We start from the raw sequence: 27,055 nt of genomic DNA, 5'->3' as shown, positions 1-27,055 counted from the left end.
ATCCTTTCTTTTTACTTAATTTGAGATGTTTTTGTCATACTTTGGTTTAATTACATACATTGGGAATTATTTAAAGTTTATGGCCATGATAATGTACAGTCGCGGAATGAAAAGGTTCGTCAGTTTTCAAATTGATTCCTTCGACGAATCGCGAGCACATATTACCTTTTGAAACTATGTTACAGAATAATCTCGAGTTAGATAAAATAATCTTTAACTGTTAGTCAGTAAAGTTCAAAATTATTCAGATTAAAGTTGTTTGACATTTATCTTGTCAAGAAGATTTTTATTATTGATAAACTAAAACCTTCTTGTTGGTTCAACCTGCCATTATTATTCCTATTAAATAAAAAAAAAACATTTTGTAACATTGCACTGATGGGACAGAAAAATAAGCAAAACCTTCTTCGTTAGCAAACGTCACATTTATTTAAATGTTAGCAGCACTGTTTCTTGCACTGGTATGTTGGCAGGTTTGACTCTTACAGTACCTAGTGCAAGCGAAAACCGACATTAAGGTGACGAACCTTTTCATTCCGCGACTGTACATCACCGGCTGCATATTTTCTCTATTAATATAACAATTGATCACATCCGATTGACATAATCTTTGTAATTTTTTCATGGCGTAGTATATTTGTTACGGTAAATGTGATAAATTGAAAATTATGAATAATCGCCGGTTATTATGAATATTACCGACAGTCGAGGTAAAAGTGATAAATTAATCACATTTCTCAGTGATTATTTAATAATGTAACCTTAATACTAACAAATATCATAAAAGAGAACAAAAGAGAAATTTAATAGGCTGTAATGAATCAGAACAGAATATTATATTCGTGTGTATTAATTACAATTTTATTGTAGAGGTGCTAAAATATTTGCATGCGAAAATTCAATTTCGAAATTTCTTACCCGTAACACTGTAACTGTAACAATGCCAATTTGCGTTAACTTTAATCAAAAACCAAGGCACGGTGTTCGTAGCAGCGCGAGCGGTGTAATTAAAGCCAACAATATACGCTACAAATGTCACCTACGCCGTAGCAGTTACTACGAACGACCCGGCCACAGGGCGGTTATAGAATTGCCCTACTTCCTCGCCAATGATTACAGTGTAATTTCACTTTCAGCGGGATTCCTTTAATGAGCGTATTCTTTATACATGGCCAACTTTATTTTCGCAGTAACATACTTTTCTTTTCGTTGGCGACGCGAGTGTGGGAAATGTCGAGAACGCGAACGTAAAGGCAAAATTATATTTCGTGATGTTATTTTTGTTGTTATTACATTCTTCGTGATTCGTCGGACCTCTCTCTCAAGCTAAAAGCAGGATAAAAGATATGACTTTTCTTGTGATTGAATTCAACGTAATAACGTATGCATGAATTCTGAATATTTTATGTTCTAAATCTATGTCATAATTATGTGCACATAAGTGTTACTACTAAGCTAAACGCTATCACTATAATGTATAAATACTGCTTATATACAAAAAGTTATTAGCTTAAGGTACTTTTGATTCAGTATTTATTTATTTACTTTATTTTTTTATTTATGGCACAAAGTATAACAAACTTTTCAGAAATTAGTTTCAGTTTTAAGCTCTCTAAAATTAGATTACTATTTCTTTCCTCTTACTAAAGTTTGAGTGATTATTTACACGCCATTTTACCCTAATCACATATCAAGGGACAACAGGGATTTAAATTAATCATGAATGTAAGTGTAGAAAATTTTACAGCTTTGTCTTTTATACTGATCAGTGTGCTTGTGTAATATGTCATATTATTATTATGAGTACATATTTGTATTTTTATATTTTTCCATTTTGCTCCAGATAAAAAGTTAAAAATATCAAACGATTTTTGAGTGAAGGAGTAAAATCAATCAACGAATTTCGAGTCATAACCTGAAAACTTTAAGGTGATATAGATCTCAAGTGAGGAAATTCGATTTCAGGCTCGCAAAACAGCAATATCCGGGAGAGCGGTGGTTTGTGTACCCGGCCGGAAGCGGCGAGGTTCCGACACCGGGCCTGCCTGGAGGGCTACTACGAAACGCTATTTACGTAGTTTCGGCTCTGTCTGTCACCGTCGCTCGTGATAGCATCTCGCTTTGCGTGAGAGGGATGGCAATTGGCAACATTCGAAACTTCGGATAACGTTTTTCGGAGTAGCCCCGCTGGGCCGGCTCAATCAGCCGGGCGTTATTGCGAAGGGAACACTCAAGGTGTGTTATTTACTCCCGTATTAACAAACGATGCTTCCTTAAGTGAAGCAGCAAATCGAACGCACTGCGTTGAATAGAGCTCTGTGATTGGTTCGTGTGTCACCCTGAGCGTCCACGAGCACTGTGAGACCTCATGGTAATGTTTGTGAATACGGGCTTTATTTTCTGCTTGCTTTCCTTAAATTGAGTTGCACCACCTTACTTTAACCGTAACGAATACCCGTAAGATGGTGCAGCCCAGCCTTAGAAATGATCAATTATACACTGGACTGCAAAGAAAAAGGGTCGGTTAGGATCTTCAATATCTTCAAAAGTACCTGACCTATTTTTATGTATTTAATAAAATACCAATCGCTTTTATTGTTAATGAAAAGTTTCAGGGACATACTTTCGAAAATGTAAAAGATTTTCTAACCAGCCCTTTTTCTTTGAGGTCCAGTGTAGTGTAAAAAAAAATGTCAATGATAAATCTGCCTGTATTCCTTTTTCAGAAAAGCTAGTGTTGTGTATTAATTTGATTCAATAGACTACATTATTGTGATAATGTGTGTTTTTAGAAATGGTTTAGTTTACTTAATCTTAAATCGACAAATGTAGCTCAACTTTATAGGGTGTCAAATATATCTAAATGTGTATTTTTACTTCTCATAATAATATTATGTAAGTAAGTTATTTGTAATGTTCTAGGTTTCATCTTTTGGAGTTTGCGTCTCGGTAATCCGAACGGTAGATTTACTTTAAGGTTATTCTAGGGAAACCTATAATAATTAGCCATACTTATAATTAAGTTACTTTAAGATTTACTCATTGTAACGCAGCCGCGCCGTTGGTTTCTAAATAAAAATTAAAAAAAAAATACACATACAAAGCTCCTGCCGCCTGTTAGCGCTAATAAGGGCGTAGGATGTTGAAAAAGTAATTAACCTAATCAAGAAAGTATTGTGTAATTAGGACAGCTTCCATTTCACTTTGAAGTTTGTACCCGTGTAAAACTTTATTGTTGAAAAATACCTAATTTAAGCCATAAGGGAGTAGCCCCAGGGCATGGTTTCGAAAATTGGAATTCGTCCATCACAGTATTTGATTAGGAAAAATGTTTTAATAAGAAATCAATCAACCGACGACCTGATAAAGGTAGCAGGAAGGCGCTGGATGCAGGCCGCTACGAACCGTGCGATGTGGAAGTCATTGGGGGAGGCCTATGTTCCGCAGTGGACGTCCTGTGGCTGAAATGATGATGATGATGAAGAAATCAAGTGGTTTTTTTCGCGCGAAAGGTGAGTAAAGTTGCGGGAAGAAGCATGGTATTTGATGAAAAATTAAGGCTGAGTTGCACCACCTAACTTTGTAACTATAACGATAACCGATGTTTTTAGTATGGAGTTTTACAGATTTCCACCACAAGAAGATCGGTAGCGCTACTTTGGTAACCTGGTGTGAAACGGGATCAAAATATCGATGCTCAAAAGTACTCGTTTATTCATAATCGGATTAGCAATACTCGTACGTCTTTCGCGCTCGGGCGGGCACTCTTCGACTCCTTCAGATTAATTTACTGTTTAATTACGCCGCTTATGTTTAACATTGGGATTACGCAGCTACTACCGTTTCCGAGGGCGTTAATTACTTGTCGGTAAAACTTATTTTCGTGGAAATTAGGACGTGGTGTTTGAACAGATTTAGTTTCGATTTCGACGTCATCTTTCGATTTCAAAATTAGTTGTACAATGCTAACGAAAGTAAGGACGCAAGGCAAGGATATTGAATATATCGTTGACGAGAAGTGATTTATTTTACGCTTATTTTTAGGGTTCCTTACCTAAAGAGAATTTAAATTTAGGGTCCAACAGGGTTAGAGACAAATTATAGAAAAAAAAACCCTACATTTCTTTCAGCACGTTATGCATAGCGAAAAAAATATATTTATCAAACACCGTTATCGAGATTTAGCGATAAAAATAACATTATCTCAAAGATATTGATGACGCATAGGAGCGACGGCCACAGGCAGCGGTGCATTTTTTATTCCCTTAGGTTAGAGTTGAGTCCACTAAATATAAATACATGTACAGACACATTATGTTCATTGTTTTACTGCAAAATTAACAACCAATTAACACTACATTACATTCATGCCACTGTAAAGCTTTACGTGCCCGCGACAGGCAAGTGGCTGGTTTCCATGGCAATCTTTCTCGTTAACTAAGTGCGAGTTAAAAGGTCGCCCTGTAACGGTATAATTGAATCGCGTTCGCGAAGTACAGACGACGGCACGTCAAGTTAACCACTGTGGGTTCTTGTGCAGTTGTAATAGGGGCGAGTTTGCAACAAAAATGGTTAACCTGATGTGCTGTACCTACCCCGGGCTCTTCAAAATAATGATATTTGTATGTAAGCGTAGCTCCCGCTCACCTCTGCGTAGGTGGTAAATGTGGTAATCCGACTGAAATATTAAATTATCAAGATTCCCGAGCTACTTTCGAGATTTTTCGTTAACACCAACACTATTCCAGGAAGGTTTTTAGGAATTCATTACCATCTTGAATTTCTCATGGAATCAAACTTAGATGTACATACCTACTTATTCTAATTTGCAAAAGGAAAACTTTGCCTAAATATAGCGACCATGAACTCGACGAACCAAAATTGTAGACGTCCAATAGAAAATTAATTACGATTTTCCGAGATAATTTTGGTGTTATTTCACGTTAATCATTAGTAGGTAAGTAAGTAGGTACCTACCTAATATTATAAGCATTAGAAAATATTAATCAAAAATTTTTGTTTGAACCTTTAAATGCCGTGTTTTTTGTAATTTCAACTGTACATGACATAATGTACGACTGTTGTTGTTGTACATTCCGGTCAAGTTAACTACGCACCTGGCAGCCGTGACGTCACATCCACGCTCTGTTAGGCCTCAGCCTCGAACTTAGCGGGCAGCGGGGCGGCGGCGGCGGCGGCGCGGGAGCGGGGCGGGTAACGCAGACCCGTTTTCGAAACCAGCGGGCAGCTCGCGCGGCGCTTTAGCGGCGAAGTGTTGTGTTCGAGGTTGTGTTGTCGAGATATTTGTTTTTATTCGCAAACGAAATGTCTGAACAACGGCGACAATTTTATTTCGATTCAAATTTATTCCTAACGCTCGATTTATTGTGGGCAAAAGAAGGAGTGCGCTCCCCGCTCGATGCCCGCTCCCTCGCCGCTGCCCGCTCGTTGCCCGCTGCCGCCCCGCTGCCGCGCCGCTGTTTTCGAGAACCGGTCCATTTGATTTTACGCATAAGATCCTGCCGCTCCCGCGCCGCCGCCGCCGCCGCCCCGCTGCCCGCTAAGTTCGAGGCTGAGGCCTTACGGGAACGGGGCGAACGCGGAGAGGTGTGCGGGTAAGTGGGAGGTGAAGCGCATTCCAGCGAGATGCGCAGTTAGCTCGATCGGATTGTACAGTAGAAGCTGGATCACACAGACACCGGTCCATAGTCCATACTAACACAATAACATGTCAACGGTGATTGATGGGGCCGCATGTGGCAAGTGGCAAGCATTACTCCAACAGTCATTTTAGGGTACCGTACCCAAATGATAAAACAGAACCCTATTACTAAGACTCCACTGTCTGTTTGTTTGTCACCGCTAGCATAGCGCAACAGAACAGTGATAGCTAGATAGGTGAAATTTTCACATTTCTGTGACACTTGCGTGAAAAGAACATCCGTAATCTGTAAAATGTTCAAGGCTCAAGGCATGTATCGTGGGCGTACTATGAGTGATCTCACGACACAGCTATCTCATGGACGTAAACAATTCGCCCAGTTGAACTATAACTAAAGAAGGCACAGAAGATCCCAAATGGCATGGACGACGACGCCGCGACGGCGAGGCATGGGAGTTTAAATTCGCATACGAAATCACGCAAACCGTATTGAATTCCTATGCCATCGGTAGAAACTCATATATGAATTTGAATTTTATTGCTAGCTAAAAGTACAATATTTCGTTGCCATACTCACTCCAGTCGAAATCTCATTACTTAAACGAGGTCCTTTCTTAAGATTCTTTCGAATAAAGGAACCAAAAATAATAAGCTCACAGTTTTGAAGTAGTCTTATTAATACCCTAGTTCCAGGAAATCAAAAGGAGTTGTATAGGTCTGAAATGTTTGTATGTACAAGTACTTACTTAAGTAAGAGCTCTGAAATCTGATTAGATACACACAGACCTGCTAAGGCTTTATACTTACTGCGTCTGTTTTCATTGCACTTAAATAAAACCGTCGAGCCATGGAAAGAATTTGGAGGAAAAAGTTGGAAAAGACGAATTCTTCTATTTATTTGAAGTCTAGGAATGACGGTAACCTTTGAACTTTGAACCATGAATCGAGAACGCGTGCTATTTTAGACAAAGATTAATTTTACGGTTAGTAGAATAGAAATGACAATAAAAAAGTCATACTTAGTAGCATCAAGTATACCAAATTTTAAGTGTGATCTGTGATTTGTTTAGCTGTAAAACAAGGATTAGATTTCTTTATGAGCCCCAGTGTCTCACCTGTGGGCCGCGTGCAGCGTGCAGCCCTAGTGTCCCACCTGTGGGCCGCGTGCAGCCCTTGTGTCCCACCTGTGGGCCGCGTGCAGCGTGCAGCCATAGTGTCCCACATGTATAATAATAATTCTGCGAGTTATTTGTGTATGTATGTATGTATGTACTTACGTTTTATCAGGCGGCTAGGCGGCGCGATGGGGCCGCTTTAGGTTCTCGCGTGATGAATTCATTCACCTGGAGACAAAGAAAAAAAAATGTAAATACTACAAATCTCTATGGTGCGTCAGAAAAAAATCCTGAAACGTTCATAAATAATAATAAAATGAGATAATTGGTAAGAACCTATCTTCAACAGTTCCGGTAGTGAAACGAAACAAATAAACAATAACACTGCGGAACAAAAAAAAATAAAAAAATCTGCGGCATCTATTTTGTTAATGGTTTTTGTAAACACATAATGTATTAGACATAAATGGTGTGCATTTACTTTCTTTGGATTGACTCTGGTTCTTGAGATAAACGAGACGCAAGAAATCAATGAAAAAAATTAAACGACTCTCCCTAAACTTATATTAATTTGATTATACCCCACTAAGTTTTATTTTCTACTCATGTATTAGTGTAGTTGTAGTCACAACAATTTAGTAATCAGCTACTAGATCTTGAAATTATCAGTTTGTGTCTGTTAAATTAATTTTTGAAGAGCTTTTTGTCTCAAAAAATATGAGTTCATTATGAAAACTTTAAGTTTACAACCCCAACAGTTTTTGTTAATATTTGGCTTGTAAACTTACAAAAGCAAAGAAATAAGATCACGAAGGTAGTTATAAAAACCCAAGCATACTTTGGTATAAAACTTCCATAAAATAATAAATATTAGGGGTCCAATATCGTCTGCAAGCCTTGTGTAGACTCTTTGCCATACTGGAGCCAAGCTGGACGTAAAGGACTTCAATTTGGAAGGCTAAAGCTAGGAACTGAGCTTTCTTATCACTAAAATGATCAAAAGTCAGCCAAATTAAAGTCCTTTACGTCCTGAAACGTTCATTTGAATACGGAAAAAATAAATTCGACTGACCGCAAATCCGTACTCTTATAAAGACACTGTATTTGTAAACCACATAACACAAATTGAATCTGAAGCATGGCTAAGCTTTGTTTTAGTAGTCAAACAATATTTGGGGAGTCATAGAGCACCAGACTTTTCAGAATTGGTTGCTAAATTGTTTTAAAAGTTTTACACATAAGGAGCTAATTTGAGTATTAAATTATTTTTTTTACAATAACCATTTGGACAGGTTCTCCCATAATCTGGGTGATTACAGTGAGGAATACGCAGAACGGTTCTACCAGAACATCAGGATAGTGGAAGAAAGATATCCACGGTCAATGGGACCGCCAGATGATGGCTGATTACTGTTGCCATAATTATGGAATTTTCCTGACCAAAAGCATAACATAAAAGCTTACAGAAAAAGCTTTTTGTAGTTTTTTTTCTATTGTTTGACGAAAAGTAAATATATTTTTAATTTTTATATCGTTCTTAAATAGGATCTTAGTGTAAATATTTTTTTATACAGATTGGTATTTTTATTTCGGTTTTTTCATATAAATAGTTAATAGTATTTATCTCAAGATCTAGAGTCAATTTGACAAATCTAATATTTTTCTAGTATTCAGCACACTAGTCGCATACAGAATTGACTCTAACTACCATGCCGCAAATTGACTGTTCCCCAGTGTAATATTCACAATTTACAAGTAAAATACATTACGCTAAATAAATAAGCATGAAATGTATTGTTTTGATTACACTCATAATAACATAAAACCACCATAAATTAGGTTTTTCTTTTTCGTAGGCTTATTATTTAGGTACCCCTTTTGCGACACATTTTCAGCCCCCACCATAAGCACAACTCCGCCGGGGGACTTAGAAGATAGAATAGTCATATTGTGCAACAAATGAAGCCAATAAAAACTTTTGTAGAGTAAATCCGATTTTAATTATAATTCTACTGGCCTAACACGCGTGTACCTGAATTAAATAATTACCCCTTGTGAGTTGGGCATATCATAATACATTTCAATTTCAAATAAATAAAACTGTCTCTATCTCTTGTTTTTAACACATGAAGATCAACATTATGTAATTAGGCAAACAAAACAAAATATTTGTATCACGTTTACAGCTCTTACGAGAGACGCAATCAACATTCCACGGCGATATAGGTCGGCACGTGAGCGCTACACCACGGATCGTTTTTGCGTCTTATTTCGGGTGCCTAATATTGGTTTCAACTCAACAATTTAAGCGTGTCAATTATGTAGTTACTTTACGAAGTATATTTACTTTCATTCATAACTTTTAAAGATCCTGTCTCTACTCCGCAAATGTTCTCAATGTGACAGACTAACAGCTAGCAACACAGACTAAAACTTGGAGTAGTTTATTACTCGTAGAATGTCTAAACTCAGACTTTAGTGAAAATAATTGCAACTGATTTATGTTGTTTTCTATACTCGTATTGTTAACTTGTTTAAATGGTGTATTTGGTACTACCGTTCTTCTGAATAGAACGTATTACCAGTTAATAATTAAATTTACTGTTGCTAAAAACCTCGTATTACAGGAATCGGAACGTTTTAGCGCCACGCCCCCGTGGAATCTTTAAAAAAAATCTGTAAATACCGCTCTTATTCTTGACGATAACATGATAACATTTTGAAAAGAAAAACTACAAGTATTAAAAAAAGAGAAAAATCACGGAACAGTTTAACCATTTGAGAGTCGAGTGAAATTTTACCGCCATAATAGCATTCGTTATGGCAACAGATTGGATCAATAGAAATGTGTGCGGTGGGTGTTCGCCCCGCGTACGTTATTAGATCTTCATTACTTGTTACCGGTACGATGGGCGGATGATACAGAAATTCTACAAGTATGGAGTTTCAAAGGTTATATATTTGGTAAATCTAATAGAATATCGCCTGAGTCACGAAACGAATAGATATCGTTAAAAAACTACGTACTGAAAAATCTGTTTTCCGTTTTTGTACCCGCGGAATATCGTTGTTGTCATGAATCAGTAACAAAAAGATGTTCATCATTACATTGAAACCATGACTTTGTAAATATTTTATGCTGCGTTTACACTGCGCGGAAATTAGCCAAGTCAAGTCAAAAAAACTGAGGAGTGGGGATGAATTATGAATGAATTTCATCCCCACTCCTCTGTTTTTTTGACTTGACTCGGCTAATTTCCGCATAGTGTAAAAGCAGCATTATGTTTAGTTCACAATAGTTCACATAAAGAACTAGTCTACATTTTATTTTATTTAAATTTTTATTAATTAATCCAAATGTAACATAGACTTTACGGTGTCTAGTCTTAGCACTCCCAGGGGGCAATGAAATTGAAACTAATGGTACCTTGACTTTGGGGTTCTCTGCGGAAATAAATAAGCAAGCCGATTTGTGTTGCCATGGCACAGGTACGCGTGTGCATATACTTCTGTACTAATAAAATCCCTAGAGAGAAAACGTGCTCCGAGCATTTTCATAACAAAACTATATGGTGTTCTTAATCCTGTTGTGTTGTTAATTCATTAGATCCTAAACAAAGTGGAAACACCAGTATTAACTCGAAGCAGTAGAGAGCTTGACTAAAAATCAAAGAAATTTTAAAATAATAACCTTGAGAAATATCATTTTTAATTTTTTCTCTGGCAAACAACACGTCAGAAATATAATACGTAACCGAGTTGTAACGTAACAGTGATAGGTACCATTTTACGGATATGATGTACGTCTTCAATAAGCATTTACTTAAATACTACAATTACGTATGAATGAGACTTCTCGCAAAAAAGGCATGTACATAGAAGTCTTTCAGAGGTCTATGGAGTGGCTTGCTATAATTTGACAGTAACTTGGGCAATCTACGAACAAACATGTTGCGCAAAACACGTTGCGTTGCATGTTGTAATAAATGTATATTTCTTTCTTGCAAAACGAAACTGCATGCATCATAACAAAGTGGTGGCCTTGTTGACCTTCAAAATAACAAAGACGAACGTGTAACAAATTTTCATATTTACACATATTTTTTGCTGTATTTACAGTAAATTGAAAAGTATTTATTTATCAGGCCTAGAATGAAGCATATTCCTTAAGTTGAGTATAGATTAGGTGGAGCATTTACGTGTAAAAGAACAACGAGCCGCTCTATGATTTATTAATTTTCTACTGTATGAACTGTATCACCCTTTCAAGAACCAAACGTCGTAAATTTTTCCTGTATTGAACCATTTGTAAGAACGTTACATTACATAGAAATGCTCGAGATAATGCTCTAGTAAATACTAACCTTTATAGATGTTCATAGAATTTATTGTCTATCTATGGTGTTTCATCTACCCAATAGCTCAAGACAGCTTTTTGGTCACTCAACCATCCATGGTGCATTTGGGAAACGCTCCAACACATCCTCAGAAATGTTTCACCCAAAAAAGGTAGAAGAGCGAGCAACTTGATNAGGGCCTAATTTTAAAAATTGCAGTTTTCTGGTTTCTGTGTCTGGGTGTATTAATTAATTTATCAATATCTTCCGATGTACAGGACCTATAAGCATAAAAGTAAAGTAAATTCGTTCGACAGCTAAAAGAATATGCAATAATTGACATCAAAAAGTCTATCAAAAACTCTCATTGAAATCTTTATGAAACAGTTGAAACATAAAAAGGTTGCTTGTTTTAAATTTTAAATATTCAATGGTATAAAAAAATAGACCGTGAACATACCTTTTTTTTTCCACTTTTTAGATGCACTAAGTCATTACCTAGTTTAAAATTTTAAGGGCTTGAAATTTGAATTTGGCTGTTTAACTAACAATTTATCACGAATCCTTTAACTAAGAACAGATTGTTAAATCTCACTATAGATTGGGCGAGTTATACCCTAGTGATTTTACAGGTATTATCTGGCCCGGACCTTCGGACGAGATGAAGACTAGTATTTAAAAAAGTTATTAACTGGTCCGCGGACCAGATTTTCGGTGGGCCAGATAATACCTAACCCGAATTTAGGGTTGTCTATCTATGGCGTTTCATCTACACAATAGCTCAAGACAGCTTTTTGGCCCCCCTTTATGAAGATTTAATTTGTAATTCTCAGAAAGTGATACTTAGTCTTGTGGAACCCATAAACGTCACTCAACCATCCATGGTGGATTTGGGAAACGCTCCAACACATCCTCAGAAATGTATCACCCAAAAAAGGTAGAAAAGCGAGCAACTTAATGTCGCCTAGTTGTTAGCTGTAAGAAGGGAAGGGCACTTGTATATGGGGAACAATAGAAGATTCTGTAATAACACGCGCATTTCGTACACAAACTAAAATCATGGGTTTGTTACTTCTAAATATAAAAAAAATCTCGTGAATGCCCTGATAGATAATAATAATACATGCTACTTAGTCGCACATCGTAAGGGAAATAACTAAAGCAAGTGAAGGTCACCTATATTTTGCTTCAGAAACGTCTCTAAGCCTGGTGCGCCATAGATCTATGACAGCTAAAGGACAATGTAGTTACACGATGAATAATGCAAACGTCCGCGGGCCGACACTGGGCTGTATGTAATGCACATAACATTCCGTAGGCCCTGACGAGCAATGACGCACCATAGAAACATACACGTGGCCATACTACAGGCATACAGTAGCGCATTGGTTCCCAAACTTATTTGAGACGCGCCCCCTTTCGACCATACAAAAAATTCCGCGCCCCACCCTCCTCTATTCAAGATTATTTAATGGTCGTATCGAGAAGTCTGGAATGCATTCTCTCAGCGGTCGCAGGTTTTTTATAATTAAGTACACAGATGGCCCGAGCCCCCCACTTTAGGAACCAATGCAGTACTTAGCGCATAACTGAGTTTGTTTTTGCGGTAGTGCAGAAGGCTGAAATTCTCCTGAAGTGAGCGTCCAAAAGGGTGACAAACGGACAATACAATAACCCCTCAAGTGAACCTACTTGGAATTTAACTAAAGAGCTGCTTTACATTACATTGTAGTCAGTTAGGGGCGCCGTAATAAGGTGTCTGAAAAAATATTTTGCTTTGTAAGTCAAGTGGTTAAGTCTATTTTTGTTGCATTGAATGAGAAGAAGTACAGTACAGACACACAAAGTGATTTTTGAGAAGTACATTTAAAACACGCTAAGAGATTTGTAATACTTTTTTTAAGGTTTTATTAGTAACAAATTAATTACTAATGTCCCTGATAAACCTTTCAGCTGTCGACGGAGATTGGACTAGCGTTTCTTGATTCTTGAATCGGCAGTCCGATGCAATTGAAATTTGATACCACGCGCGCACGACTAAGATAGTAATAAATCATTTGTATCTCACACGTAATTATCCATATTCAGACAATGCTATGACGCTAACAACTCGTGCCATCCGTACCTCATGAATAATTTATTGAAATAAATATAGCTTAGCGCCTGCGTCACGGATGGACAATATTCACATGAGGGATAGGTTCAGTATACTCACGTGTCTGTCGCCGAGAAACAAGTGACACTCGGACCAGGCATTGAACACACGTTCACGTAGCGATGTAACTCCTCCATACAAATAACAAACGCCGGTTCTAAGGCCTTCCGACATTACAACTGTCACGTTTTGCCACTTGTCTGGGGGGCAGAAATGCAGAGAGTGCATCGCACTGCGGTTAGAAACATAATTTCACTATCCCGCTTATACTAGAAAGGACGTACGAATCCCAGAAGAAGCGTAGAACTTTCACTATCCCGCTTATACTGGAAAGGACGTACGAATCCCAGAAGAAGCGTAGAACGAACAAATAGCATCAAAGAAATAGCAACCGGCTTTTGAAAAAAAAAAAGGCATTGTGCCTTGATTTAATGAAGATCTGTTTGGTATAAATTCGGATAAGGAGAAAGTTCAGACGATAGATAGCACATCAGACTACATTTTCGTTGCAAAATCGCCCTTATCGCAACTACGTAAGATAAGATGCCACAGTGCTTACGTTGACGTGCTGTCGACTGTACTTAAAAATTTCAACTCTTTCTGTAATTTAACGCCGAATAGTCTAAGGCAGCAAATTCGGGGGTTATTTGTCTTGCGTAAAATATAAAGATGTACCTACCTATGTTTGACCGTACATGATTAGAAACTCAGATGAACAAGGATAATTGAATTACTAAAAATAGTGCATTTGCTGCAAAAGAACAAACACTTTTCAGGCTTGGTTGCCACAATAATCCAGTTCATAATGTAACTTGTCTTAAATGTCGCGTTAAGACCCGTGTCTTTCTATTTTAGTTTGAAATGGAACGCGACCCTTTAAAATCATAAACCCAGTTTATACAGGGTGTTTCTTGTAAGGTGTCAAGCCGAAGGCAGGTGATAGGTGAGGACTAGACCTATCGATTTCACCCCTATGTATGTTCTACGATTTTTCGTAGTTTAGAAGTTATCGTTAATTTTGTGATTTTTTAAATTTTATGACCTAGTAGGCTTTAATTTTTTTTATCTTTTTTTTGGGTTGACTTTTCTCAGATTTCTTTTTTTTGACAGATTCCCTATTAATTGCAGATGTTTGAAAAAAATAACCACCTTCCTATCTTTGATGCAAGATACAAAATTTTTGCTAGAAACATAAAAAAATGCTTATAGCAGAACATTCTAAAATTTTCAACTTAAAAGTTTGAAAAAATAATTAACTTCCATAGGTCCAAAATAATTTTAAAAACTGCGCAGTTTTCTGTACTTTCATAATAACACAAAAAAACATGTACTTAATAGGCCATTATTTTCTGTAATCGCTCCACTAAAGTGGTAATTCGGAGATTCCGTTACATGTTTTTGACTTTCTTAGGACTAACTAATGTTTGCAATCTCCTAAGTTTACGTTACGTAGAACACATTTAGAGACAATAACTGAACAGAACATTTTTTTATCCACAACGAGGAAGCTGTTGCCCTTCATCTGGTACAACAGGGAATGAAAATATTGATGAACTGCGGACAAAACTGACTGAAGCACAAAACCACATTAGAATGCAAGAAGAAGCTTTAGTTACGAAGAATTTTTTTTCGTCGTTGTCGAATGTGCATTCAGGTCAACGGCAGACATTTTAAACATTTACTTTAATTAAATTAAATCATTACACCCTTTTTCCCACACACACACACGCACACACACACACATGCACGCGCACACACACGCGCGCGCGCACACACACAAAACCCACACACACTTTCCTTTCTCTCACACTCTAATAGGTATATCAAATTTAATCGTAAAGTAACAATCACCACTGTGGTCTAGTGGTAAGACCACCTATTTAGGACGGCCAATTCCTCTGTGGTTTAGGATTCCGGGTGAAGCTCGCTGATCATCCATCAGTTTCCATCAGGACAGATGAAGGGCAAGAGCTTCCTCGTTGTGGATAAAAAAATGTTCTGTTCAGTTATTGTCTCTAAATGTGTCCTACGAAACGTAAACTTAGGGGATTGCAAACATTAACTGTTAGTCCTAAGAAAGTCAAAAACATGTAACGGAATCTCCGACTTACCACTTTAGTGGAGCGATCACAGAAAATAATGGCCTATTAAGAACATGTTTTTTTGTGTTATTATGAAAGTTCAGAAAACTGCGCAGTTTTTAAAATTATTTTGGACCTTTGGAAGTTCTTTTTTTTTTTCAAACTTTTAAGTAGAAAATTTTAGAACGTTCTGCTAAAAGCATATTTTTTATGTTTCTAACAAAATATTTGTATCTTGCATCAAAGATAGGAAGATGATGATTTTTTTCAAACATCTGCAATTAATAGGGAATCTGTCAAAAAAAAGAAATCTGAGAAAAGTCAATCCAAAAAAAAGATAAAAAAAATTAAAGCCTACTAGGTCATAAAATTTGAAAAAATCACAAAATTAACGATAACTTCTAAACTACGAAAAATCGCAGAACATACATGGGGGTGAAATCGATAGGTCTAGTCCTCACCTATCACCTGCCTTCGGCTTGACACCTTACAAGAAACACCCTGTATACTAAGAAGAACCCACTACATCCAAGTCCACTGTGGACACATCGTGCTGCACATATCTGTGGAACAATGATAATTATCATGTCAACGCATGGCGGCGATCTCGACTCCTGATAACTATTGACTCGACACTGTTTTATCAGCACATTATAGGTGGAATTTTATTGGAAAACCAGTTCAATGAAAACCTGTGTGGCAATTTATCTATGGTGAAGTATGGTGTATTGTACAATACTCCAGTCAATGAAGCATGATTATTGCATTTATTTGTGTGTAGATCATATCTTTTTTCAATGAGAAATTGTAGACCGTATTTGAATATCCTTCTTATAAACTAGAAATGTCACACGTCAATAAATGCTCAGATATTATTTAATAAGCCACAACAACACATACCTAATGCACACAATTGCATTATGGTATGATTATCTGTAAGCTGTAACATAATCTTAAGAAAATGTTTGCCATAAAATTTATTTGAAAGAAGCAACCTGTGAAACAATGCGGTTATTAGGTCTCAGTCAAGCTGACATACCATATGCATTAGTGTCATCAGAGTGTACTGGGTGCAGGTACATACATACATACATCACTCAGTGCCACAAATTAGTTAACCAGCTGATTACATAAACACCACAGAACCCCCGAGAACTCATGCAAAACTTCCACTCGTTGAGCCGATCCGAAACTTATAATGGTCACAGCAAACTATAATTCCAAACCGATTTCCAGTATATTTCGTTTGTTTCAGCCAAATGACGTCCACTGCTGGACAAAGGCCTCCAAGGATTTTCACTAAGACCGGTTCTGCGCCGCTCACATCCAGGCACATCCCGCGACCTTCGATCGTCGGTCCACTTAGAACTTCCTGCCCACGTTACGTCTTCCGGCTCGTGGTCGTCACTCAAGAACTTTCCTTGGCGTAGAGATAGTTTAAGTCCCGGGAAAGGACATAGGAAAATTTTTATCCCGGTTTTTTAAACAGGGAGCAGGGGCGCCAGGGTTTTTCTGTGACATGAAAATTTCACGCGAGCGAAGCCGCGGGCGGAAAGCTAGCATTAATAAGATAATAGGTACGAAGTGGACAGCTAGGCTGGCTTATTCGGCGCTACACACTTTTAAACAAACATACTACACGCAAACATTCCAAGCAATAATTTACCAGCATTGTACGTGAATATGTGCGTTTATAACAAAGTGTCAATGTGGGGGTGAATGCGTGGGTAACAGTGTGGTAACAGTAACACGGAGTCTTTTATTAACCTTATTGTGTGTCCATTATCGTACTTGTATCCTCGCGTATATTTACATATTTTTAGCCCTATTGCTCTCGCTCATGAAAGCAGTTTGCGGTGTTAGCGCAGGGTTTCTCAAAGTGGGGTACGCAAACCCCTAGGGGTTCGCAAATCGACGGTAGGTGGTAGGTAATGGTGGAAAAATTGACTCCATTGGCTACAAGAAAAAAATCACAATTAATATTGTAACTGACATTTGGCACTTTATTAGGTACCTTTTATTGAAATTAAAATGTTATTTTCCTTTCTTCTTTTCTTCAATAGTCAATTTTAACAGGGGTTCGTGGAACCGAAAGTTTGAGAAACCCTGTTTTAGCGGTTCGCAGTACAACACGTCAAGTAAACAGGGCAGATCACGGCAGATGGCACCTAAGGGTGGGCAGGTGCGCCCGCGCCAGTGTCAACTGTGTCAAGGTCAATGTTGGCACCCCTCTCACGCAAAGCGAGATGCCAGCATGTGTGACGGTGACAGATAGACCCGAAACTACGTAAACAGCGTTTCGGAGTAGCCCTGAGGGCTGAGTTTATATCAAAGGTCCTCACTAGTGAGCGCGTTAAAAAAAAATTAGTTCTTGATAGTTTCCGTTAGGAGCGTCATTTTTTTACTCGCTCACTAGACGTGTGGACGTTTGATTTAAACGCCTTTGCTATGCTGAACGGCAGCAAGCTCGACTCTAACGGCTGTTCTGTGCTGTGAATTGTGATCGTCGTCGCCGTCAATTCGCCTCCGTCCGACTCTAGCATCTACTTACACGCACATGTATGTAATGTATTGCAATAGTATCTTTTGGAGGGCGATATGTTTACCATCTTGTGGACTCTTGTGTTCACACAAGTGTAATTACCTAACTCAATAACCAACCAGTTAATTTCTATCGAAACTAATGATTGTTAAAAAGAACTTCAATGAATATAAAATACCAAACCATTGAGTCAATCATTATTTAATAATGAATGACGCAGGTTGTGGCTTAACTACAAAAAGTATCAAGTTATCATAGGAGGAAAGCCACGTTATTTCCTGGTTTATAATTAGCATAGATGGTTTACTACATAGTAAAATACCAGTATTGTTTGAATAATATAACGCAGTCTTAGCAATTGGTTCATAATCAGGTAGAGACAACAGTGTAAGTAAACACTATTGAAATATTCACTAAACTAGCCTAACCAAAGTAAATAGGAATCTACCTAGGTATTTATTGTTAGAAAAACGGAGAAAAAACAATGTATGTTACCCTTTTCTGCTATCTTTTCTTCAAATCCTTAAAAATTCATTCACAACAAAAAAAGGAGACAAACAATATCATCTTTTATTCTTAGAATTTGAAGCATTATTTATTTATTTAAAATTATTTGAAAATGTATTTACTTACTGTTATAAAATAGTGTAATAGGTAAAGTGGTTAATAATTCGTCATAAGACCGAAGATGTTAAAAACAACTCCCGCCCGCGTCACGAGTTCGCTGAAGTGAACACAAAACGAGGTTACTAGTAGTTAGGTACTTCTTCAAAGAAAAACAAATGAGTTGCCGACAAACCCCTTTTCATTATTTATTAAGGTTTAAAATTTCACAGCAAAGTTTTCAGCGTAAAGGTCGCTCATGAGTGCCCACACGTAAAAGTTTGTCCGAATACCTATATACCTTACTCAATCTTTCGGCCAATCTTTAAACTTTTTGACTTTGATTTTTTTAAGGTATGTAATTTCGTGAAACGTGTGATAACTTACATAAATATTTGATTTCGTTGATACGATACTGTCGAAGACGATATCGACGCTTTTTGCAATTTTTCGTACAGCCGACCATCGCGTCATAGAAACAAAGCTGGCTACCAGATACATGGTAAATGCCTAGTATCTAAACATATCACATCTATCCTGGGGAAACCACCGAAGCCGCGACGCGGTCAATGACGTGAATTGAACGATTGCCCATAGCATGTCTACGGTAGAACTCATTTCAGTTTATAACCACGTCAAATAGATCACCGATCAGATATTCCATCGATCAAATATTCTTGGAAAGCTTATTATGGTTGGCACAGAACTCGTAAAATAAACAATGGTTCGAATGTAATTCCAAATTCTATGGAGTTCTTTAACGCGCGAGCTCGCCGCTTGACGTCACCGACCGAGTGAGCACACGCTTATCTGTTTTCGGTTGAGAGCGCATTCTTCATAGCACTCTACTCCATTGTATATTTATAGGATAGGTACGATATCAGGAAGGCACCAAGGTCGATTTGTAACACATTACTGATTTTGGCAATGGCGATTAAAGGTAGCAAAGAGCAATAGCGGTCGACGTAGGATTGAATGAAGTTTAGATACGATGAAACCCGCCGGAACGGAAAACGTCGCTCATGCATACTTGATGACCCGCAGTTGAGGCTCCCCTCTTTCCGACTGAGAGAGATCGGGACCCACGAGTCATGGACCGTTGCGTTACCAATGGCTTTGCTACTAGGTGCTAGTCACCGTACCTACCAACTAAAATACATTTCAGAACTTGAAACGTTTCGACTTTAATTACCACAACCCACGAAGAGACCAAATAACTCGGGAATGAATGCAGAATGTGAACATGAGTCGACAGTATCGGCCATCTGGTATTCGTAGTGGCCGATTCTTCGACATTAGATCGTTTTGTGATTATTGGCATTCGTAACGGTCTTGATTGTTAAATTTTCACGGTACGGGTTCGTGGTTTCCAATTAGAAACACGTTGGACCATAAAAGCCTTGTAAAATCGGGATATCTCGGAAGTATTTTGATTTGAGTTACGAACAAACACGCTATTTTAACGTTTTCGGCGCCAGATGGCGAAAGCAAATAAAAAGCTGAATTTAAACAAGAGTCGTTTCGTTTTGTTTTGTGAGGCGTCCATCTCGCATGTTGATACTCGCTACAGCCAGGTCGTAATGTCAGATCAAAGGTCCCGCACAATGGGAGTGACGCGGCACGTGGCCAGGCTTCTCGCTATCAAAGGAGCTCAAAAGGCCACCAGGTTGTTAGGCTGTCGCGCCACTTTTCTTACTCAGTGAGCCTCGTTTTCCGCTTTCTTTCATCGAGGATAAATAATGACTTCAGTTTTATTCACGCTTCGTTTATTTATCTATATCATGTCCTTTAAAAGGAAATGTGAATAAGTAGGTACCTACCTATTATTTTTTATTTAACTCGGCATTTAGTATATTTTTAGGCATTAAGAAAGTATTATAAAATAATTAATACAGGTTTTATGAAGTTAATTTTAATAATAAGTAGGACAAAAATTAGGCAACAAACAGCTCTACGAAAAAAATATCGTTTTCAAGTTTGGACCCCCGAGACATGTTTAATACTTGGCAATAATTTAATAAACGACTCGACATGACGGTATCTTAATCTACTAAGTAAAAGATTACGATCTCGAGGCGCTGAAGTGAGGCAACACTCAAAAAATAATCTATAGCGACATGAGAAAACCGCTTTGAAAAATAACGTTTCAATACGTTTAAAAACAAATAAGATAGTTTTACTTGACATGATTATTATCAATAACACGTCGGTTTATATTTCAATGCAAGTTATAGTATTGTCTCATGCAAAGCACAAATACTTTACTATCAACATGCATGACTAATCATTCGATAAAATCTTTACTGGAACTTAACGATTGAGTGAGTCAAGGTAAGATAGGCCAGCCGGCTTAGGCGCATCTGATTCACCAGATTTTTCAATATAGGTATTTTGACTTTTAACATATTATTGCAAGTCGACTTTCTTAGTAATCAGTTTGCTTTTATTGAGAAGTATCTTCATCACAGGCGTTTTAACTATATTTTATTTTTTATAAAGTAAAGTATCAGTAAAGAAAAATGTTGCAAAAACGGGACATACCTATTCAAACTATTTTCACGCGTACGAAGTCGCGGGCACAGCAAGTATATTAATAGAATAGTTGTTTGTGTAATTGTACAACTTATTGAAGTTCAAGTTAGTTATTACGCAGGCAGATCTGAGAAGATTCTTTGAAGGGATCGTGTAAGTACTCAGTTGACTTAATATTCCTGACACACGCATTCGACACGATGAGTAAGCGACTTGTAATGCAACAGCAAAGGCGTGTGCGCCACAGGCAATAAACATATTACACCGATTGTAAAATATAAATAGCTTGAAAAAATCGAACTGCCTAAGGCGGGAATCGAACTCACGATCTTTCGCTCGCCGGGCGACTGCTCTTATAAGTTATTTACAATGAGATGCAACTCTTACATAACGCTAAAAAATTAAATAACTAGGTATTATTCTATTCTCTAAAATGTACTACATGACTGGCAAGTGGTAATAGACGGCGGCGAGTCGTATTTGACGTCAGCATTTTACGAACCAAGGTAAAACGTACTAAAGGACGTGCGATGCTTACCGGTTCCCATGTGTATTGAGGCCAGGCCTATGTGTAAAAATACACCTTTTGGTAAAGTTACTACATTTTTAAGAAGCTTGTTACGCAAATAAATGTAGTTGGGACCGTATCTTGCAGGTAACTGCACTTATTAAATTAATGCCGTTCGTCAATTTCCCAATGAAAATACACATAGCAAAATGGTTTTATTACAATGATATTAGACCTAAAATATTATGTAATTCCACTTTGCATGTCATGCCAGTATCCTAGATTTTACAGTTACGAGTAGTTCATGCTACATTGGAAAGCTATACAACTATACATAGGACTGTGTAGGTAGGTACTAGCGTTCGTTCCGAATGTTACATACACTACTTAACACAATGGTTTAGGAGACCGGCACGGCAGCTTCAGGTGTGTACCTACGATACGACCCTTGTTAAAGAACGAGATTGAAAACGAAATTGCTTTAACAACGGTCAATAGGCGTTTAGGCCTTCGATATTTTTGATTTATTCGCACGGACGGATTTTAGTAATGTTGTTTCGTCGTTGTTACGTTCATGCGCGTGCCAGACCAGCTGGATCTAAGTTACGTACATTATGGATGATGGTGAAAAAAAAATATGAAAAAAAAAATACGCTCATCTTCCTCATTAAAAACAGCGAGCCGACCGCGCAGCCGCCGCTGTCAGCCCTAGCGCGACCGCCGAGCGCGAGCGTAGGTAGTTAGGTACGCAAAGTGAAGTACTAGATACAGCCAGCGTCAAGTAGTTATTGATGCCCAAAGTAGCCAATAAGTTCGCAACACGTCTTTGTTACTATTGGAATAAGGTTGTGTTGTCAATTTTTTTGCCACTTTGGGTGTCGCGAACTATTTGACGCTGACTTTACAGACGACGGCACGTCATGGTAACCACTGCGGGTTCTTGTGCAGTTGTAATAGGAGCGAATTTGCAACAATAATGGGTAGCCTGATGTGCTGTTGTGGGTACATAAATGAGTTTATCTTCTGTTCATTTCTAATTTGTGGCTGGGGCGTCACAAATAGTGTGCTGGCGTGGTTGGAATCCTTGTAACGGTGCGGCTTAACCCACAGTCCCACACCTATTCGTACAAGTGTGTATTACATTATTCTTTCTATGGTAGGTACGGACGTACATAACGCACCAAGTAGGACAAATATTGTAAATAAAAATAAGTAAGAGCGTTTTTGGTGTGCAATTACATATTGAATCTAGGGCAGTGGTTCTTAACCTTTAAGTCACGAGGGACCGTTTTACCAAATTTCTGTCTTGTTAGGGACCACTTTTTTTTTTTCAAAATCCTATGAAAGCGGAGGTCGATCTCTCGCTCAATGTGCGCCGTTTGCATTGTGTTGACTCGACTCATCACGTCACGTCACTTGTTTATTTCGATGTCTTCATGGACCACTTGGATTGCCTCCAGAGACCACCAGTGGTCCGCGGACCACCGGTTAAGAACCACTGATCTAGGGTAAAGAGGTAGGGGCTCTGTGAAGTGAAGGATCTGGGGCACGCAAAAAAATTGTTTGCATTGATTAACTTTACAAAATGATGTGTTATTTTCTACTATTTAAAATGTATTATATTGTATTTATCATTACAATTCATACCTGATGTATGTTTATTACCTAAAGAAGCAGTTTAAGGGATTATGAATTAGACTGGTATTTAAGGCAGAAATTAAAAAAGATCTACTTCTTCGTAAGTAGTTAACATAATAAATAAGTTCATAATGTTAAACTAAATAATCAATAAGCAATAACTTGATAAAAGCTAAAAAGTGAAAGAAATTCCATAATAAATTCTACTACTAGTCCTACTAGTATTTTAAATACGAAAATTTGTGTAGACGTATGTTTTTTACTCTTTCACACAAAAACTACTGAACGGATTTTGATGAGTTTACAGTATTATTGTTAGACATATAGGCTACAATCTGGGTAATAGCCAATTATTAAATTAAGATGAAATGCCTGTAGCACTAAAAAAATAGGTCTGAGGGTATATTATCTTCCTACAAAATAAGGAATGTTTTCCTGTTGCCTAGACAAAGATGCAAACGAGACGAATTGATAACAATAATTCCGAAATCGCTACGTGAAGCCACAAAATAGAAGCGATTTCAACTGTTACTAGTGTTACTTTGTCTAGGCCCTAGGCTCTTGTACAATACCGCACATGCACGTTATTTATCACAAAACTGATATGATCACAAAGGAAATAAAAAAATCTGCAATATGATAAATATTCAAGGGAGACGCTTGGTGGATAGACGTATGTAGAAAATACACAATAAAAAAAATACAGAACCTGTTGTTTTTAGTATGCATTTTTAACTAACACGTATGTAATTTTATGATTGTACTTACAGTTACGAAAGCAATCGTAGATTCCGGTAGCTTTTATTTATCAAAACTCCACCATTCAACACAGCATTGTTGCACTACTAAGCAAAATACAGTAGGTAAAATTAAGAACTGATCACTGTAACAACTAATTTCGATACACAGAGAATATAATAAAAAGTCAACCTCTACACTAAACCACGGTATCAAAAGATATATTGAGGAAAAGTTTATTATCCACAAATTCAAATCAGATGTATCTCAACTCTACAATCTAATTCCATCCAAGATAAAATAGTCCACCACACACCACCACCATTATTGCGCATGCATTTACTTTATTCCTCGCATCCGGTCACTTTTGAAATGACAGCTGAAAATCAGTGTTACCAGAAAAAAGATAAAAAATACTACCAAGAACCAGGCTTAAAAGTCGGGTATATAGACATTGCATTCACAGGTAAAAAAGTATTTTGATTATTTTGCATCTGTATTTTTAAAAAAATCATGATTGTCAACAAACAAATCTGTCAACAAACTGACGTGTACTTGGAAATTGAAACAAATATTGTGGAAAAAAGCGTTCATAAATGGTATTCGACTTTTAAGAAAAACATTAAAACATGCCTGAAACAGACACACCTCTCCGTAACCGGGGAGCATCCAGAGATGAAGCTGCAGAGACGAACGGAGATGGTGATACTCCGCCCCAAGTGTCTGAACGTGAAGCATATTTCCAGGCTTTAAGATTATGGATCCAGCAGGCTCAGTTGCATCAGAATATATCTACATGCTTTCCATATTATATGATGACATTCCAAGGAGGTCAGAATAATCCGACAAACGTACCTCTGTTGAACAATAACTATCAGTTTCAAGGGCAGCAGTTCCCCTTTCAAGTGCCTAATTTGCCGCGAAATGTTCCTGCACCTCAAGCCCAAAATGAACCGGTCACTGCTGCAGAAGGTTTGTTAATCCCATCAAAGCATATTTGTTTGGTTGATGCATAAATCTACATTTCACTATGTAGGTTGACTGCTCCAAATAAAACTTGGTTAACTTGCGTAACCAAGGTTTCTGTTTTCATAAACTTAATCAATTTACACAAGTTACATGTCTATACATTTTGCCCTCTTAAAAATTATATCAATTATTAACAATTACAATAAATTGTTTTATTTCAGTTATTGCTCGTAATGGAGGATTTGAATATGTTATACCTGCTCTTTATAAGCGGTTTTTGGCTGAATTTATAGATTTCATGCTACTATTTATCTTAAAGTTGGTGGTCACCTTTGTGGCTGTGGATATGTTTGAATTAATGTAAGTACCTGAGTTAAACAACCTCTTTCTTTTTGTATGTATCTTGAGTCATTAAACACTTGAGACACAAGACACAATATAAATTTTATTGTTCTATGCTCATTGGTGAGCTGCATGGCATTTAACATAATATATTAAATTTATTAACATTGCTGTGTAACACTCATGCCTGTATCTGGCTAGCAAGTAGATAGCTCAACATAGAACAAAATAAAAATTCAGTATTATTACATTTTCAGTGACTTGGAGAAGTTTGATTTTTACAAGTTTAGTGAACATTATGATGACTATAAGTTCGCTATAGAGTTGACATCAGAGATCCTAGTTCTTGAAATCATATATAGGAGTATGGTTTGCATATTTGAGGTAAGCTTTCATTAACTGATCTATTTTAACATCACAAAATAGTTACTTATTATATGATTAAAACACCATGAAGCAACCAAAATGTTTGTGTTTGTTAGGAACAAAAAAAGGACAATAGCATTTTAGAATCATTCCAATGGTCCTACAGATAAACTTTTAAAAAGTTATTTGACATTATTCCATCTGCCAGAAAATTATTTTATAGATGACCCACGCTGAACTGTCCCACCAAACTCAATGACAGGGGGGCGCTACCATCGTTCAACTATATGGTTTCCAACATGGCAAAAATCTGAACCAGCGATCCGGTATTGACGGAGGCGCCCCACTGTCAATGTCATCGACAGGACAGTCCAGTATTTTGGAACTATACCATTAAGTTCACCCTTGTACTCTATTTGTGCAATATCGTTTTTAAATTAGGCATTAATTATTTCAGGCGATATGCTTGAGTGGAACTGGAAGGTTAGGGCGCACGGGCGGTGCCACTCCGGGCAAAGCTTTGATGGGTCTTCGCGTGGTCAGTGCCTCAGCAGTCGTACCCGTTGAAAACCGCCCCAAGGAAACCGTGCTCATATACCCAGGCCAGACTCTTACATTTGCTGTGGCACTTGCCAGATCTCTCATGAAGAACTTTTTGATCTCTCTCCTATTCCCTCTATGTGTTGTGCTCTTTGTTTTCCGTCACAATAGAACGGGGTACGATCTTCTATGCGGTGTTATAGTTGTTGAAGAAAATATGTTCCCACCTAGAAGGTTTGCTCCTTAAACTATTTTTCATTGCTATGTAGGCTGAAGTATTTTTAAGCGGACAGATATTCAACTCGGTAGAACATTAATAATGCTATGCCCAACAGAAGTTATAAAATATTAGTAATTGTATATTGACTACATTTATAACAGTTTTGTTTTTTAATGGTTTATATTTTGTCTATAAGGTTTTTTGATTGATTAACCATTTGCTAGAATTCACGTAAGTAATTAATTTTGTACATTATTTTATGATTTGCAAAAAGTGAAAAATTAAATGTTATTATACTGACATGAAATAAAAATGATATTTGTGAGATTTAGGATACAAATAAACATTAAGTGCCATCATCATTTTGTTCTGAGCTATACATTGTTTAACTATGTTGTTTATCAGAAGTGCAGAAATAAAAATCAAGAAAAATATAGGTACATAATAATATGTATATGTTGACATATTATATGCATCTTCCCGAAAGTGGCACGCGTATAGCACGTCACGATTTTTTAACACTAGATATTAAATTAAAATAGCTTTCGTAAATATCTTATAACCTATACCTACACATAATTAATTTGTATTATGGCTAATCACTTATGAGTGAATCAAAAATATTACTCTAGCTATTCTAGACACTTTGTAAAATGCATAAATTCTAAATTACAGCACAGCATGCAATCAATAAATAAACATAATTA

The 27,055-nt window shown here is 37.3% G+C and overlaps 2 protein-coding genes across 3 annotated transcripts in view; one reads left to right on the top strand and one right to left on the bottom strand.

The window, feature by feature from the left end:
• The window catches only part of krz (beta-arrestin protein kurtz), a 64,708-nt gene extending 40,436 nt beyond the window's left edge, over window positions 1–24,272 (bottom strand). The window contains exons 1-2 of one of the 2 annotated variants that reach the window (XM_028315155.1): window positions 23,942–24,272; window positions 6,940–7,005 (exon numbers count right to left, since the gene is read on the bottom strand). The gene's annotated coding sequence lies outside the window, so the exon portion shown is untranslated. The remainder of the gene's footprint in view (window positions 1–6,939; window positions 7,006–23,941) is intronic. The other variant, XM_028315156.1, reaches the window with a different exon arrangement.
• A 157-nt stretch (window positions 24,273–24,429) lies between these two features.
• Window positions 24,430–27,055, top strand: LOC114360446 (protein FAM8A1). The gene is made up of 4 exons (XM_028315160.1): window positions 24,430–24,883; window positions 25,102–25,240; window positions 25,480–25,606; window positions 26,046–27,055. Exons 1-4 carry the CDS (start codon window positions 24,541–24,543, stop codon window positions 26,373–26,375), a joined length of 939 nt encoding a protein of 312 aa, XP_028170961.1. The 5' UTR covers window positions 24,430–24,540; the 3' UTR covers window positions 26,376–27,055.

This window comes from Ostrinia furnacalis, unplaced genomic scaffold (assembly GCF_004193835.3).
Source record: "Ostrinia furnacalis isolate ACB-3 unplaced genomic scaffold, ASM419383v2 OfSCF5047, whole genome shotgun sequence".
In the NCBI taxonomy this organism is placed as follows: Eukaryota; Metazoa; Arthropoda; class Insecta; order Lepidoptera; family Crambidae; genus Ostrinia; species Ostrinia furnacalis.
Note: the sequence above shows the minus strand (reverse complement) of the source record. Positions and strands in the feature narration are given on the sequence as shown.